The sequence below is a fragment of the Strix aluco genome, chromosome 8, assembly GCF_031877795.1.
Source record: "Strix aluco isolate bStrAlu1 chromosome 8, bStrAlu1.hap1, whole genome shotgun sequence".
Classification (NCBI taxonomy): Eukaryota; Metazoa; Chordata; class Aves; order Strigiformes; family Strigidae; genus Strix; species Strix aluco.
In genome coordinates this window covers 6,276,352-6,293,100 of record NC_133938.1, presented here as the reverse complement: position 1 = coordinate 6,293,100, position 16,749 = coordinate 6,276,352, and the positions used below count along the sequence as shown (strand labels likewise).

General features: G+C 46.1%; 2 protein-coding genes across 6 annotated transcripts; one reads left to right on the top strand and one right to left on the bottom strand.

Moving 5' to 3' along the window:
- Positions 1 to 141: 141 nt before the first annotated feature.
- On the bottom strand, positions 142 to 12,049 carry CYB5RL (cytochrome b5 reductase like). 5 transcript variants are annotated; one of them, XM_074831978.1, is made up of 8 exons: positions 11,953 to 12,049; positions 11,329 to 11,480; positions 10,457 to 10,636; positions 9,376 to 9,524; positions 8,101 to 8,188; positions 4,869 to 4,973; positions 2,908 to 3,111; positions 142 to 1,246 (listed from the first exon to the last, which is right to left on the bottom strand). In XM_074831978.1, the coding sequence occupies exons 3-8, from the start codon at positions 10,631 to 10,633 to the stop codon at positions 1,043 to 1,045; spliced, it is 927 nt and encodes a 308-aa protein (XP_074688079.1). In that variant the 5' UTR covers positions 10,634 to 10,636; positions 11,329 to 11,480; positions 11,953 to 12,049; the 3' UTR covers positions 142 to 1,042. The 5 variants fall into 5 exon arrangements, with proteins under 5 accessions (XP_074688079.1, XP_074688077.1, XP_074688080.1 ...); XM_074831976.1 differs by lacking the exon at positions 11,329 to 11,480 and having other exon boundaries at positions 11,953 to 12,048; XM_074831979.1 differs by lacking the exons at positions 11,329 to 11,480; positions 11,953 to 12,049 and adding an exon at positions 11,858 to 11,868.
- Positions 12,050 to 12,121: 72 nt separating this feature from the next.
- MRPL37 (mitochondrial ribosomal protein L37) lies at positions 12,122 to 16,315 on the top strand. Its single transcript, XM_074831974.1, has 7 exons — positions 12,122 to 12,536; positions 12,774 to 12,957; positions 13,513 to 13,628; positions 14,143 to 14,328; positions 14,619 to 14,776; positions 15,305 to 15,508; positions 16,091 to 16,315. The coding sequence occupies exons 1-7, from the start codon at positions 12,137 to 12,139 to the stop codon at positions 16,166 to 16,168; spliced, it is 1,326 nt and encodes a 441-aa protein (XP_074688075.1). The 5' UTR covers positions 12,122 to 12,136; the 3' UTR covers positions 16,169 to 16,315.
- The last annotated feature ends 434 nt before the right edge of the window (positions 16,316 to 16,749 follow it).

Here is a 16,749-nt window from a genome sequence, read left to right as displayed (position 1 = left end):
GCCAGGGCAGCCACGGGGTGTCCATGCCCCAAGGCATGCCCTCAGCTCTGCCCCCTGCCCCATGGGGGAGCGCCCAGCAAAGCCCTGAGAAGCTTTCACTCCTCAGGTGGTGTTCTCATACGCTTAGGGCACCTGTGAGAGTTCTGTGACAAAAAGAACCAGCTGTTTATTTGAAGAGAGGTTCAATTTAATGAACCAGGGCTATTCTACAACACTTAGGGGACACAGGAAGCAACCAACCATCCTCCCTGACAGATAGCAGCTACAACATGGATGCTTTCTCCCACAGAGTTTTAAAACATGCTGTTTCCTTCCCCAGGCAGCCTTACGTGAGTTAAGGATCAGCGTAGACAAGGCAGGCTGTACCAAGGCAGGAGGGCAGCCTGCCTCACTCCTCACTGGGCATCAGTATAATTCCATCTCCATGTATAGTTTTTCCATATATTGTTGGAAAGGCTCTTTTCAGGGAAGATCAGTGCCTCCTTCTCTATATTAGTGTATAATGGGGCAACTGCGGCGCACAGAGGTTAAAGTAACTTGCCTGGCATCACCTAGCAAGATAATGACACAACCAAAATGAACCCCACGGACTCCAGAGGGTCGGGCCAGTGGTCTGCTGTTCCCTTGGCCAGGCAGTCTTCTCCTCGAGGACTAAATCTCTCCTCTGGACATCTAACAGGGCACAATATCACTGCAGACTAACATGGATCACAAAGCAAGACACTGGTCTTTGTATTACAGCAGAGCTATGTATGTGGATGCTTTTTAGTACCCTTAGGATCTCTTAAGATTGCACGTAGAGACTTCCATTAACATCACCACGCTGTTCCCTGAGGTGTGGGTGATCGTAGCAGCCACTCTGGATCCTTAAAACACTCTCAAGAGGGAGGACCGTACTGGAGACAAATATTTGATCCTAAGGGTATGAAAGTATATGCACAAGGAACTCAGTCTATGGAGATGACTGAATTTGAGCAATGTCTGCAGAGAAACAAGGCCATCCAAGACTCGGCCTACGATTTCTTAGGTCAGGAATATTCTGCTAAAAGACAAAACAGGAATTTTCTTCTATTCCTGCAGCTTTCAAATATCTACTCATATCTTCATTGAATGCAGAAGAGCCACATATTAATACAAATGGCTTTCTTCGACAGGAGTTTATTATCATCTTCAGCAAGTCTTCATTGAGACGACCAGTATAAGTGTTTTCCTGATAGCTCCAAGGAAGTTTTTCCAGTGATGTTTCCTGAAAAGACAAAAGGTTTGCAGTGTGCCATGTTAAAAAAAGATGATTGCTTAGAGTCAAATCTCTCTCTTCCCCTCAGAGTACTGCACAGGACGTTTGTCACCCTTGTGACTCCATCTGGGTAGAACTGATCCATCCTAAGATCTATGTTTCTCTTCCAAAGCCCAGATAAAGTCTTTCCCTGTCACAAGACCTAGCCACTCACTCAGAGCAGACTGAACAAAACCAGACTGTAACTCTTGCCAAGAAACACTGCAGAACCTTCTCCTTTGAGAACCACTTCCCACCATGCCTTTTCTATTCCCAAGTCCTAAATCCTAAATCTATTCCTCTCTATTGCCTCTTCCATTCCCAAGTCTCTTTCAGTCCCATCTCCCTCGACCAAAACTGAAGGAAGCCAGCCCTGCTCCAAACACAGCTCTAATCCCACGAGAAATGTTAGATCCCATGGCATTAGATCCAGCACGGACTCCCCTACTGCTATTAATTAGAAGCAGAAGGTGCTCAGATGTGGTGGTGACAGGCAGCAGAGTGAAATGCTGAGACAGACAGAAATATAATCCTAAAAGGGACGATTCAGAGTCAGTGCTGGACTACAACAAACCTGCTAAGAGAAGAGAAGGAAGGGAGAGATGTACACGTGGGGCAGGCAGTGTTGACAGGGGTCAGGTGGGTTTCTTGCCCTTCACTGATTGAATTTCAAGACCTCCTCCTCATGCTCTTGAGGCAGCACTGTCCTGAAAAGGGTACTTAAGCTATTTCACCAGAGACTACTGGTTACTCTCCTATAAAGTAGCTGAGGGGGTGCCTAAATCACAAGTACTTTTCTCTATACCCAATCTCAACTTGTTGAGGCCATATGTGGAACATAATGTATGAGGCAGATCCACCATGAGAGATACAAAAAAATGATTCATCTGAGAAACTAAAAATGCAATGGGATTCATTCCCTTAGCATAAATAATTCTTTCTGTATCCTCCCTGCAATGAATCCTCATTTCTGAGGGAAATAATTTTCAGCTACCAAATCTGTGAAGAACTCAGGCAACATTGGGACCAAATGGAAATGAAAAAGACTGCTCAAAACGTTAAGACCACTGAGAGGTATGCCCTCATCCCATGGATTTGGCAGAAAAAGTAATTTTACAGAGGGGGAAACAACTTTAAGAAGTTTAAAAATGGGTCAGCTGGGAAAGATAATTGCTGGGAAGTTGGTGCTAACATACTAGAAGAAAGGAGCTCTAGCCATGAGCAATGAATGGAAGATAAGGACAGATTAAGGCGCTGGCATCAGGAAAGAAGAAATAGTTTATTTGCTGCGGGTCTCCTAGAGTCCAGTTTTCTTTGCACAAATGTTTAGGTGCAACAACAACCATCTGAAGTGGGGGGGAAATAATCAACAATGACTATGAACCAGTGGGCCCATCCCAACAGAACCAAGAAGGTAAAGAGGAACAAGCAGTGACAGTTGCCTCCCTGAAGTTCTCCAGACTGGTAGAAGTGTGAGAATATGTAGCAGATTTAAGAAGAGCAGCTACTGGATCACAAAATACTCTCTATGACTGGGAAAGAATTAAGATCACCTTGACAGAAAAAAACAGAGGAGGCTCATCCAGCACCCAGAACCTTCACATAAACACATTTCATATCCATTTATTTACCTGGCTTAGGACATAAAATATTCTGATGTTCCAGTATCGAGCCAAATCCTGGAGAAGAGATTTCAGATAAATTTTGTCAAATGTACAGAAGCAGCCAACAAGAGTTACAAAGGTTTCATCCTCTTCATCATCTGTTATGGACTGGAGGATGGGAAGCATTGGTGCGAGGCCGGTACCAGATGCCAGCATGAGGAGTTCTCCATGCTAGCAACAAAACAGAGAATTTTGAATGAGCTGAGGTGACTGGAAACGGATGTACTCATTGTCAGTTCCTGCTTGCTGCCACGCTGGTAAAGGGCCCCGAGAGATTGAGAGAGAGAGAGAGACAGAGAGAGAGAGAGAGAGAGAGAGGAAGAGAGAACATATCAGAAGGTCATGAAGTAAATTCAAATCTCGGAATGTATTTTTCTGCAAAGAATATATATATAAAGATATACAAACACATTCAGGGTTTATATATCAAATGTAACAAAACTGTATTTTACCTAAATATAAATATTTATCCTAACTTTAGCCTTGATTTCAGTTAATTTATATTTCAGTTCCAATTCTGCAGTACACTTTGCTGACCCACTGTGTGTTGTTTTCCCACTGGAAATGCTCCCTGTGTTTATCTTAGATGCTGCAAATCCTGAATGTTCTCTGGAGGAAATGGTTTCTTCTCCATCCTGATCCATGTATCTTCCTGGTGCATTATTTCACTTTTCTCAGAGGGCTACCAGCAGCACACAGTGCTTCCCACCTGCAAGGGGGGACATTGACTCGACTCAGGATAGGGATGTTCAGGCAGTAAGGTGCTGTGCATAGGAGGACCGGAAGTTCCCAGCACTTTCCCCAGGTGCCAGCCACCACACCAGTGCCAGAACTGGGACTGAAGCCCCTATTAAGCTCAGAGGCTGCTTGTGCTCTGTTTTGATTGGGCAGTTTATTGTGCATGGGACTGATCTGCTGGAATCTGAATCCTATTCTATTGGCAGCAAACAGAGATAAAAGAAAATTTTACTATGAAACTAGTATTTGAGACTTCTGCTATAATTCCTAAATAATAAACAGTTCTTCTACAGCAAGTTGCTTTAAAGATTGCTCAGGTGCTTTGCCAACTGCATGTACACGGATCACCCAGAGAGCCCCTGAATGCAGCCGCTTCGAGGCATGACTGCCATGTTCTGTCCCAAATGATTATCTGGAAGCTTTTAAGAAGAGAAGGGAACAGTAGCCTAAAACAGCAGGGAGAGCATTTCAGGACGCAGAACACAATTGCTCTGCATGGAGCTCGGCCACTGGGCTTTTACACCCTTGTTTCTGTTGGGGGGAAAAAAAAAAAAAAGAAGAAGAAAAAAAAAGTACAGCTTTGGGATCTTAATGACCAGTGTTTCAATTTTGCTCCTCATTTGAAAGGTCAGAATTAAGTAACCGAATTAGTATGTGTGAGAAGGCTTCCTCTGAAATTGGATCTGCCTTTCTTTGCAGCGAGTCTGGTATCAGCAGGTGGGATCAACATTTGCAGAGTGGCTGGGTGGCGCGACACCTCACTGAAGCTGCTACAGTTCAGGGAATACCCAAGAGAAAAAGAACAACACCTCTCCTTCGCTCACGCTCGGTCACAGAACAGCAGTGTGGTTCAAACAAGGCAAAACCCAATCCACACTCATTGCTGGTACAAAATAAGTTCCCTTTGTTAAACACATCAGGAACTCCTAATGCAAGTGATGAACAGAGAGCCTTGCTAATATTTTCCAGGCTCCCGTCCACAACCCTCTCTTCTTCCTCCTTAAATATTCTGCAGTTCAGTAAGGTGTACTTTCTCCAATTGACTGCTAATGCTCTAGCACTGTACAGTAACCCAGGAAGTCCCTAAAATAATCATGAAAACAGTAATCAAATTGATGTCTTCCCTTCGGAGTATTAAACAAAGCTAGCTGCCACAGGCTGAAACATCCTATGTCTCTTAGGGAACTAACCTTATTAGGTCGATATGGGAACCCTCCAAACGGCCCACGCCAAAAGACCGTGTCTCCTTTTTTCCACGTTTTTATGTATTGTGACATTAGCCCAGCTTCATAGCACTAATAAAAAACATTGCACAAAAGAAAAGAATAATTATACTCCATTGGAAAGTTTCCCAGCTTAAAGTCAATTATAAAGTTATCTACATTTAAACAAGAAAGGGACAAAAAAACATTTCATGTGTTTAAAAGGAAAGAAAGATCATTCTATTTGAAAAACAACTCAAAGTCAGACCCAAAACAAAGACATTTAAATTAAATCATATTGGATCCATTCCAGTTTGACTATAATGTAAACACAACCCACTCTCACGCAGCCTGAATCTCCAAAACTGGAAAAAGCTTATCAGAGTTCTTGCTTACAAAGCACACAGAGAAGAGTGTCTTGAATGCAAAGCACAGTCCAAGCCTTCAAGTGTTCTCTAAATCTCAGGGTATGGGGTCTGGAAATGCCCTCTGGGTACTGGTAGTTATATAAACACTGCATAGCTCTTGCTTTATTTCAGTCTCTCAGATGCTGTGTTGATACAATTAGTGATCTGAAGTCAGGTTTCTCATTTATAAAACTCTTGTTTTCAGAACAGATCATCTGGACGCTACGGGATGTCTTCACATTTTCAAAAAAATATGTTAATTTGGGCCTCACAGAAGAAAAACTTAGCAAAATCTGCTCTACTTTCTACCAGGCACAAAGGATCTTATCTAGGCTTTTGCCTGCAGGAATGCTAACCTCACTCATGACTGATGAGGAAGGGTCAGTGCTTGCTAGAAACAGAGAAGCAAGAAGAGGCTGGAAAATGAAGGGCTCATCCAAGCAGTCTTGTTGCTATGTGCTGTATATACCTGTACATCCTATCTGAATGACCACGTTATGGTTAATGAGAACAAACATGCACAGAAGAACAGCCACAGTCTAGGGGATCTGGCCAGAGAACAAGGGCTGACCCGAGCAGCAAGAGCAGATAAGCCCAAGAGCTGTGGCTGGTCTCGCACAGAGGTGATGCCACTGATAAGCGCAACGCAACCAGAGGTCAAAAGATGAGGTGTGATTTAAGCCTTTAAAGACTCCAGCCCATACGAAAGAAGCGTATTTTGGGGTATTTTCTGCACACGCATTGGACAGAAGCCCAGCTCCACACCCCGGTGCCTTGGCTGGCCACCAAGCTGCACTGCAGGCAAATGAAATTGGTGAACCACAAAGAAGCTAAGAAAAAGCGAATGAGCAAGCGTGTGCTTGTGCTTGCAAGCAGCGTTAGCTAATAAAGAACATAGATGCTCCTCCCCTCCTAACAACCTCACTTAAACAAGATACCTGAAGTATTAACAACTATTAGCACCAGTTGTTACATTCAAAAGGTAAATGCAACATACACACATCAAGGCTCTGAGTTACTGTCAGAAACATTTTATGTTCAGAGAGCTCTGGGCAGGTACCAAGTCTCATGCAAAGAGTGTGCAGTGGCATCAAAGGAGCTGTATTTTATACCTCCCTTCTTCAAATATATATGGAAACCCAAGGCAAGAACAGAAAAGGCAGCCCCACTTACTGCCTATTCCCAGTGGACCAGGGTAATGGAAACTAAAACAATCCTTCTTTCACCAAAATTATTTCCAAAAATTGAAGTGAGAAGTGATTGAGTGGGTTTAAAATGAATTTTTCTAAATAAAAAGAAAAAAATAATTATCTCCTGGGGAAAAACTTCTACACCCAGTTTTACATGGAGAGAAACCCTAACATTATAAAATCACTCAAAAAGAGGGTTATGCTCTCTAAATGGCAACTCCCTCACTCTTAACTGTAGTATCACAAATGCAATGCTATAATAACAGGAGACAGAAGGATTTGAACAGTGCTTGGATTGCATAGTAATAATAATAATATAGTACTTTCCAAAATTGCCTGAATAGTGTGAAATATACCACAACCTACAGGGTGAGTTATAAAAATGGCTGCTTTACACTGGGTGTTACCAACCTCTTTTGTCACTGCCAGAGAATAACTATAGCTCCCTTTGGGATGAAAGGTTCTATATAAAGGAAAGGTATCATTACAATCATTACTATTATTATTGAAATGCAAAACCTGCGAGTAATAAGCAAGTATACATGAAATTTCACAGTCATCCTGTGAACGTATCCTATTAATACAACTCAAATGCAACATTTCTCTCCCCTACCATACGCCAATTGCCACAAGAATGGTGAAATGACCCTCCCACAGGTGTCCTATAGAAGCTGTACACTTTTCTAAAGAACAGGGTTTGTGTTTGAACATATAATGCATAATAAACCCCAAAAAAGTGAAATCCTGGAAGGCTGGCAGAGGACAAGTGGTCATTCTCTGCAAGCCACCTGGGATACCCAGCACTCTGAGTTGCACACCTATACTGAAGCCTGTGTCTGCCCTGAGGAATCACTAGTGACATACAAATGCAGTATCAGAAAAATTTTCATCAATTTGATATTCTCCACACAAAGTAATCACTTATGAGGGCCCTGCAGACTTTATTCAGACGAATTTCCAAGCCAAGTTCTCCTACAAATCCTTCTGAACTCAACCAGCATTTTGTGGTGGCCTCCAGAAGGGCTGGGACACGCGTCCAAAACGGGGCTCTGCCACCCCATGAACCCCAATAGGTACAGCCTGTGGGCCACAGGGACTCTCTCAGACCGCAGGCAGCTCCAGAGCCCTGCCTGCAAACCAGAAACAGCTGCCTGTCTGCGTTTTTAAACAAAATGAAAATTTTCCTGAGAAGTGTTCTTAAAGCAAAACACAAGGGGGAGGGTAATGGCTGGGCAATGACTTCCCAAACTCAGTGGTTCAACTGGGCTGACAACCGTGTGTGATTTCAAAGACAGACTGGAAAGGTGAAATGAAATCGTGGAAGTGGAATGGGCACCTCTTTCCACGCCGGTGACCACGGTGCTCCTGAGAGGCTCTCCCAAGTACTTAACAGGGCTTATGCTGCAAAGCACTTGTTTGTGCGTAACCTTCCTCTGCTTTCAGTTTTGTGGGAAAACCTACAATTTTTATCAGCAAAGCACAACTGCTTCAAAATAACACCGAAACAGTCCATGAGGGATTTGAGAGAGTCTCACTTGAAGTGCTGACAGCGTGCTTGGTTCCTAAAGAAAACACGGTCCCCAGCACCTTAGACTCTACTCCATATTGTACAGGCTTACTTACTTTCATTAAAACTTCAAAGTACCCTTCTGCATTCCCTGGACTAATCGGGGTATAGGCTCGCTGGACCTCCAAACCATTCACCACTCCTCTGAGGAGAGAAATACAGGAATCCACTGTGACTTGGGTCATTGACTGGTATTACCAAACTTCTGCAGTTCTCTGGGGAGATGAGGGAGGCTGCAGGTCCTCTTCCCAGTGGCCCAGCCTGTGTACAGATACAAAACATTTCCCTTCCAGAGGTAAAAATCCAGGGGGAACATAATGGCTAAACACACCTTTTGTTTTCCCAGCGGTGGCCCCAGCTGTAGCTCACATTCAGCTCTTGGACACACCCCTGGACGTCTAAGCCGGTTTGTGAGAAACAGCCGAACGTGCAAGAGTGGCAAAGGGCAGAGAAAATATTTTCATGGTTAAGTTTGCTATCCCTTTTGGGCTGGGGTCTACTTTCCTTTCTGTGTCCAGACAGCATCCGGTAATTAAATAATGAAAGCTGGGGCACAGCCCTGACCCCAGGTCTTGTCAATATATACTGTATTTTCCTTTAAGTCTTCTCTTTCCATAGAATATATCCACCCTGCTCTTTACTACTGACTGTGGTAATTGATTGAAGGGACCGAACCTTTTCCTCTGCAGCATTATAAGAGATGGCTGAAGGGAGAAGCGTGTACTTTGAGCAGCCAGCCAGCTGTACACATCAGCTGTTAACGTACAAATAACGTCAACAGATACAGATCAATGGCATCATAACATGACTTTTTCTATCTGGCAATGATCACCACAGATGGCTGAGAGAGACATAAACTCTTCCCAAGTGGCTCCTTTCTGGCAAGCAATAAACTATGCAGGAGGGTTGTTTTGTTAGAAATCAGGCAGGAAATGCCTGGACACCGGGGTAACACCCCGGGTGCTGAGTTACCTCAAGACACATGGCCTAAAACACCGAGCTCTGGGCTAAGCGCAGCTCATTGTCTTCATCCCAACGTGCTGGAGTAAATCATCTGTCTTTGACTCTTTCTTTCTGCAAATGGATTTTCTTAATCACACCTGGTTCTTTCTGACCCACTGACGCAAGGATAATGCTGAAGAAAAATACAGCTTTTGAATGGCTTTTACCATAAAATTAGTAGCACTAATGAGCTCACAAGTTCTTTCATCTGTGTTACCGTGGAGGTATAGGAATTATGATTTGCCTGGTATGAAGCCTTTGTCTATTGACAAAAACCTACATATTAGGTTACATAATGCAGACTGTTTAACTAGCAGAGAGAACAATACCTTAACACAATATGTTGTCCTAAACTCAATCGCAGACTGCTATTTCCCGGTAATTCAAATTTGTACTGGTAGGTGTCCTCTGTTAGCTGCTCCACTGAGCTTATGTTGAATGCAGTAAATGTATCTGGATTCAGTTCTGAATTATTGCTCTGCAAGAACAACAATAAATAATTACTTGGTTAGATGGTGTCTTTTATTATTTCATTTTTCTTTGGAAGCAACCGTGTGCGCTAATTTAGTGCTGGAGATACTCAGGACTCCAGAAGAACGCGTATTAAACGCTGGGGCCCAGCGCAAATTTCAGCGCTCTGCTGATTCATTATCATGTTCTGCGGCATGCACTTTGGGATCTTACATTCCCTCCCCCTCCCCTTTTTAAATTACATTTTTACACCTTCCAGCAAGGTCATCCTATTATGACTCACCACAATCATCTTCTCATGTCTGGAAACAAACAGAAATAATACTGCTAAAAAGAGCTGAGCGCTGCTTTGGGGGCAACTTTGAAACCTACTGATGACCACTGCGAATAGGAAATATTGTTAGCTGTTTCAACGCTGATCATTTTTGCTTGACCCAGCATAGTTAATCTTATGTAAAAGGGCACTGACAAGCGTAAAATTACGCTCTGAAGACAACTACTCCACCACACACAAAGAAGCTTTTTTCATCCTCAGAATGAGTCTAAAAATCGGGAAAAGGTGAAAAAGGTCAGGAAAACAGAGGTTCTCTGAGGAAACCATCAGAGAAAATTGTGATTCTTTGTACCTTTCACCTATTCCACTTTCCAGAGAGGCTGGCTCTGGCTGGCTGGGGTACCCCAGCAAGGAGAAGCTGCAGACCCAGAGCTGTAATGCGACACCAGGGCGAACTCGACACTTGGAAAATCACATTACAGCAGGGAGAGAGCGGGCAAGGGGGAGGGTGGCTGTGAAGGCAGAGTTTGGGGAATTGCGTTTACAGTCTTCTCTTAAGGCACCGCTTTAATCTATTGCTGCATCCCTTGCCCATCACCACAACCCCACATGCTAACAAGTACGATCAAAGCACAGGCTCTAGGATGTGAAGAAGATAAATTGACCTGCTCCTTGTTTTCCAGGAGGAGGCTTTTGTCTTGCTTTGCTTTGGCCCTCTCCCATTGTGCAAGCTCCTTCTCATACACATCATAGATGCAGGGTTTGCAGCCGCTGCCGCAGCACTGGGATGGAGAAGGTTCCTGGGGTTTGAGAGCCAGCCAGTCGTGCTCATTTCCACTCATTGTCTGCAAAACACAAGCCCTGCATCAAAACCAGCACACTGAAGAGCCGCACGTGCTCATCAGCCAAGCATTATTTGGAGAAGGACTGAGAAAATCTCTCTCAAGCATCCTGCCTGTGTATCTCAGAGGACACAGAAAACTGAAAACCTGCAAGCCGATCTGGTGCCTGCAATGATCCATTTTTGCTCAAGCGCTCGCTGCCTCTGAGCTGTCCAGTGCAGGAATGCCAGACGTGGCAGCTACCGGCCCAGAGCGGCACAGCTGACCCCAGCCCAACCTCAAGCTCTGCTTCCCAGCCTGGCTGCCCAGCGAAAGCGACCTCCAGCAGCAGCAGGCACACCCTTACTCCTGCTCGTTCTGCCATGGTGATTTCCTACAAAAAAGCAGCTTGGTCACCTGGAGCACAAACATCTTAAAAATCTGCAGCTTGCTCCACGAGAATAAGTAACAAACCCCAACCACCAAGACATGGCCTGCTGGAGCACAGCTTTAAAATGGGAGGAGGGCAGTGAGCTGAAAGTGGGGTTTAGAGCCAAGAGACAAATGTGGTAAAGTCACAGGCAAACAAACACTTTGGTTACTTGGCAGATTTGAGTTGGGCTTTAAATGCAGACATGTAGGAAAGGGCAAGAACCACGGGCAGAGTAATTTTTATCCCTTACAACTACCCTTGTTCCAGGCACGTATGTACCTACCCAATGCTCCTCAAACCGAAATCATGATGCAGCCCTCTGAGGGACTCTGCTATTTTTACACAATGGTTGGCTTAACGCTGTTCCCAATGCATTTGTAACTCTATCAGACAAAAGGAGGTCCACAGGAAATTATAAAGCCATGGGTGAGGAGGCTGAGGAAGAGAACACTTAACACTTAGAGCAGCTTAATTTTCAAGGTTAATTAATTAACTAACCTTCACCCCTGCAACACAAATACACTTATTCTAACATTACAGAGAGAACCAAAAAGCTTTCCACAGCGGCTGCCAGTTCCATGCCCCCATTGCGGGTCTGGGGGGCCTGAGCACCCACAGCTCCTCCACGGGTGATGGGGGGGGGGGGGGGGAGACCCTAACTAGGTCGCGGGGGAACCCAGGGTACCCACGCTCGGGGCTGGCCACATTTATAGACTTTCAAGCACTTACTGTGCACGGCCGGGGGCCTGGGAACCCGCCCCGCAGAACCCCGGCCTAGGCCCAGGCCCAGCCCCAGCCCCAGCCCCACGCACCAGGTCTGTAGGCCCCGGCAGCCCCCGCCCGCCAAGGGCCGGTCCCTCAACTGCCCCTCCCGTCCCGTCCCATCCCCACCCGCCTCTCCACTTACCAACATGGCACCTGCCCTTCACCGACCCTCCCTCACCGGGGGCGCCTGTTCTCCATTGGCCGCCACCGCCGTCAGTCCCCCGGAAGGGTGGGGAGAAGGGAGGGCATGGGCCCGCCTGCCGCGCTCCCGCCGTGCCGCGCGCGCCAAGATGGCGGCGGGCGGGTGCTGAGGCAGCAGCGGGGTGATGGCGGCGGGGGGGCCGATGGCGCTGAGGCGGGCGGGGGGGGTGATGGCGGCGGCGGCCCGGGACCGCGGCCTCCTCACCCGCGGCATCCTCACCCGTGCGGCGCCGCCTCGTCACCGCGGGCCGCTGCCGCGCACGCCCTGGACCACCCGCGGGCCGCCGCCGGAGGTGCTGGCCCGGGTGGTGGAGCGGCGGCCGGTGCGGGAGCAGGTGGAGCTGGACACCATCACGTACGCCGGGCGGCAGCACTTCCTACCTGGCCTGGCCCGGCCGCGCTTCCCGCCCTGGGACCGCGGCTGGCACGACCCTTGGCACTCGCCGGGGCCGCGCTACGAGGACATGCCGCTCTACAAGGAGCGCGGCTGCTACATCTGCCACCAAGGCGTCCGCATGCTGGAAGGTACCGGCCCCGCGGCCCTTCCCGCGGGCCTCCGGGCCCTCCTCGGCCCGGACCACCCCCCAGCGCTGCCCCGGGCCGCGCAGCTTGTTCAAGCACTTGCCCTTCCCCTCCAGCCAAGGTTTCTCCTCACGTAGTGTATAAAAACAGACGGTGGAGAGCCCGCCCTGCTTCATGCACAAACCGTGCTGTCAGCCCGCGCGGCAGCCTCGCTAATAGGTATTTTCTTTGTGTTTCAAGGAGTTCGTCAAGCGAGGTGGCTCACCAAGACGAAGCTGGTGGAAGGCTTACCTCCGCCGGTGCTGAGCATCGCTGACAGCCTGGCTCACCAGCTCGAGGAGCACGAGGAGAGGGTAAAGCACGCGATCTCACACGCACGGTTCTGGGACACGGTGGAAGTTGTTCCCAGGAGAGAACGTTATTGGTAAGTCTTCGGTCGTAGGGAAAATCCTTTTGCTGCGTGGTTATGGCTTTAGCATAAGCCGGTCATCAAGCAGGTAACTTAAGAACCAGAGTTTTTAACACTACAAAGAAAATTCATACATAGATCTACTGTCAAGAGATTCATGTACAGTGCAGAACTGTTAGACTCTTTGTATCAGGTTGTCAACTTGTAAAACAACCACCAAAGCACCCACCCCCCCACCCCCAATTCTGAATATTGACAGTAGAGCCCATGTAACCACATACTCTACATTAAAGCTTCTTTCAGGCCAAAGTCTGTGTTTCAATTTGAGATCTACTTCTGGCTGATGCAGAATACCAATTTTTAAAATAACTAATGGTAAGCATTACCTCTGCCAACTTGGAACAGGACTGGTGTGTGGGATATTAATCTGAAATCTGTGTTAACTGTTTGGAAATATTATGCTATTCTGTGTTTTACGTACAGCAGTGTTACAGCATTCATGTCCCAGAAGCATCTGCCCACCATTACGATCACATTTTTTATATAACTATTTTTTTTCTCATTCTAAAGCCCAGTACTGTTTGAAGACTTGATACATTTATGTCGGTTAATATCTGTGAAGTGGCCTTCTCTGTCTAAAAGAATGTTGGCTAGAAACTACAGGATATCAGCTACGTGGGAAAGAGGTTAGTTGCTGCTATGGTGGAAGCATTTAGTTATTTTCATTAATATAAGAGGGGTAACAAAGTCACTAGCTTCAAGGTTGAGGCCTTGGAGAAAATTAAACAATTTCTGGAACCAAGTTATTCTTTCAGTTTTAAATAGTGCCGTAAGCGTGGGCAGCCTTTGATGATGGCAGGATACTTACCCTGAGGAGACTGTTAGGGTGTTAAGACAATATTGACAAGATGGTGGGAGAAGAGAAGCAGTTTCTTAGAACTGATTGTTTATTTTTTTGTGTCCAGAATCAGTGCTGTTGTTTTTCTAAGTATGTTTAGTTAAGAAATTAATGCCAGCAATTGCCACTGGTATTTTAGAAGAACCTACAGCTGAGGTACTATTTAAGATGAGTTTGGAGGTGATAGGGAGAGAGCGAGCCTTGCAGAACAATGACTTGTTAGAATGCTGCTGCCCAAAAGGAAACATAGATCTTCCCCTAATCTTATTTCAGCAGTGTTTCAGCCTAATTTCCCTTCCCAGAATCCATTCTCCTTCAGGTCCGTGGCCTGAATGGAATGCTTCTGAACTCTATGGCCCCAATACCACCAGTCGCTTCCAAGGAGGAGATCCTGGCCAGTGAAGAATATGTTCTGGAGACCTTCTATCCCATTTCTCCTACAATTGATCTTCAGGAAGTGAATGTGTACAAAGAGCTCAACGATACAGGTAAATCTAGCCGTTGATAACAGACTAAGTGTTCAGGTTAACCATGAGTCCCTGCCCTTCTGCAAGACGGCTGTGGGTAAGGAGTGTGTGGGAATGAGGGAACAGAGGAGCCGGGCACAAGGTTTGCAGTGCAGGTGCTCCAGACCTGTGGCAAGTATGTTGTGGCCTAAGCAGGACTGTGGAGAAGAACTTAAATCCCAGCAAATTAGCAGTTCCTGAAGATATGGGAGGAAACATTGGCTGTGTAGTCTCTTACTGAGCGATTTCTGACATGTTTATCTGCTGTTTAGGTTTTAGAGATGGTTATCCGTACTCTCATCCTCACACTCTGTTCTTCCTGGAATCGGCCAACATTCGTCCTAACAGGTTCAGACCAGAACAGCTTCGTGCTAAAATGCTGATGTTTGCTTTTGGCAATGCGCTGGCAAAGGCTAAGGTGCTGTACGGGGTACGTACTGGAGACTCCTGCTCACTGCCTGGGCCTCTGTTCCTTTCTCTAGTGCTGCAGCTAGTGGAAAGAGTCGTGAAATTCCCTTGTCGCAGCACATGAGAGTAGTTTTCAAATCTGAGTTTCCCAGGCCAGAGGTCTAACTCTTAACCTTCAGGTATGGTCACTGGTGTCTGCTGATCCAGAAAGCCACCGCTCAGCAGTGAGCGTGTTCGTGATGTAACACGCGTTGGCGTGGTAATGGGTAGGAACCAGGGAGTAGGTTCGACTGTAAAACTCTTAACCCATCCCACAGCTCAGTATGTAAATTGATACGTCATTGCTGGCTGAAGGAAGAATTTTAATTAAAATACAAAATCTACATTCAGAACTTGTTTGACTAGAGTAATTTTCTGGGCAAGGTAACAATACATTTATTAAAATCTTGGCTTTAAACCAAGTAGAAGATGCAGAATCAGCAAGTACTCACACAATTTCTGCGGTGACTGGCTTTTTAAACATTCTCCCCCCCACTCCCTTCTTTCCTAGAATGATCCCCAGGTTTTGGAGCAGCCAGTAGTGGTGCAAAGCGTTGGCACAGATGGCAAGCTCTTCCAGTTCATGGTGTTCCAGTTAAATACAACAGACCTTGTCTCTAATGATGGCATAAAAAATCTAGTCTGGATCGACTCTGATCAGAACCTGTATGAAAAAGCCCAGTGTATTCCAGAAGTCAAGAAGAGAGTTGTTACGGTAAGCAAAACTTGGGAAATGGTCCTGGAAGTCCTACCCTTTCACCTCTGCCGGAGTTTTGGGAGCCGGCGTAGAGCTGCAGTGCGGGTTTTAAACCAGCTGAAGGGACCTGACAGAGGCACTGGCCTCGCTCTTACTTATGCTGGTGTTACTGACAGGGAGTATTTGTAGTGCTGATGTACCGCGTGGCGTGCGAGCCACATGCCACGCTTAATGCGAACTCCTACATAAAGATATCCCCATCTGTAATCTACTGTCTGATAATATGCTTGTTTAAAATCAGCTCGTGCTCTGATGAAGGAAGGGCTTACGTGCAACTGTCAGCTTCGCCGTGGAGTAAACAGAGCATGGTGCTGTCAGCCCTGGTTACGCTGGGAGGGCGTCGCGGTTGGACGGGCAAAGGGTTCTGCCGTTTGAGATTTATACCAGTCGAAGTACCCTCCGACAAACCCGTCTAGGGAGGGAGAGCACAACTTGGAAGCTACCACGTCTGAAGTCTTATTCAAGCGTATTTAAAGCTGTTGTTTGTCTGCATTAATCACTTCACTGCAAACTGAGCATCCATGTCTCTTTTCTCTGCAGAAGCCCGCTGGAATATATGGCTTTCAGCCAGACACATTCAAGAAGTTTCTGGCACTGTATCTGCATGGAACTGTGTGAAATTCAGCTCAAATGAAAATACTTCACCAACTGTACCTGCTGCTTCTCTTTGCCAGAACCTTCACGTAATTAAAGAAAGGTGGATTAATTTACTTTCAAAAATAAATTATATTGTTACAGAAAGTAAAAAATTTTTTTTTAAATTAAGTTGTGCGTGAAGAAACCCTTTCATTTTAGGGGCTCACCTCTGGATTCAGGCTAGAGAGAGTCATCAAATGCATCCTCCTGCACTCTTCCACCGTTGCTTAGAAAGAACATAAGCCAGTCATTATTCTTCTGCGCAGGTTCTGCTCTCGGTGTGCTTTTGCACAGAGCTAGACTCAAACCTATTTTCCGAGGTTGCTTTGAGTACCTCTGAATGCAATGTGTGTGGAAGAGACTTACAAAGCGTCAAGGGGGGAGCCTGAGACATGAGCCTTTTTCATTCTGCCTGGCTTTTACTTTGTTTTACTCCTGGCTGCTTTGGGATGTGTCGTGCTGCCCTGTGCTTAGTTCCCAAAGCACTTAATCGGTGAGATTGCTTTGTTGGATCTATAGAACCGCAGTTCTTTTATCCCCCAATCCTGGACGAAGAGACCTAT

Coding starts and splice junctions, on each gene's coding strand:
- MRPL37 (XM_074831974.1), top strand. CDS start 12,137: ATGGCGGCGGGGGGGCCGATGGCGCTGAGGCGGGCGGGGGGGGTGATG. Junction 12,958..13,512: donor CCCAGGAGAGAACGTTATTG/GTAAGTCTTCGG, acceptor CTCATTCTAAAG/CCCAGTACTGTTTGAAGACT. Junction 15,509..16,090: donor TCAAGAAGAGAGTTGTTACG/GTAAGCAAAACT, acceptor TTTTCTCTGCAG/AAGCCCGCTGGAATATATGG.
- CYB5RL (XM_074831976.1), bottom strand. Junction 8,189..9,375: donor GGACAACATATTGTGTTAAG/GTATTGTTCTCT, acceptor TTCTCTCCTCAG/AGGAGTGGTGAATGGTTTGG. Junction 3,112..4,868: donor TCCCATATCGACCTAATAAG/GTTAGTTCCCTA, acceptor TTTTGTTGCTAG/CATGGAGAACTCCTCATGCT.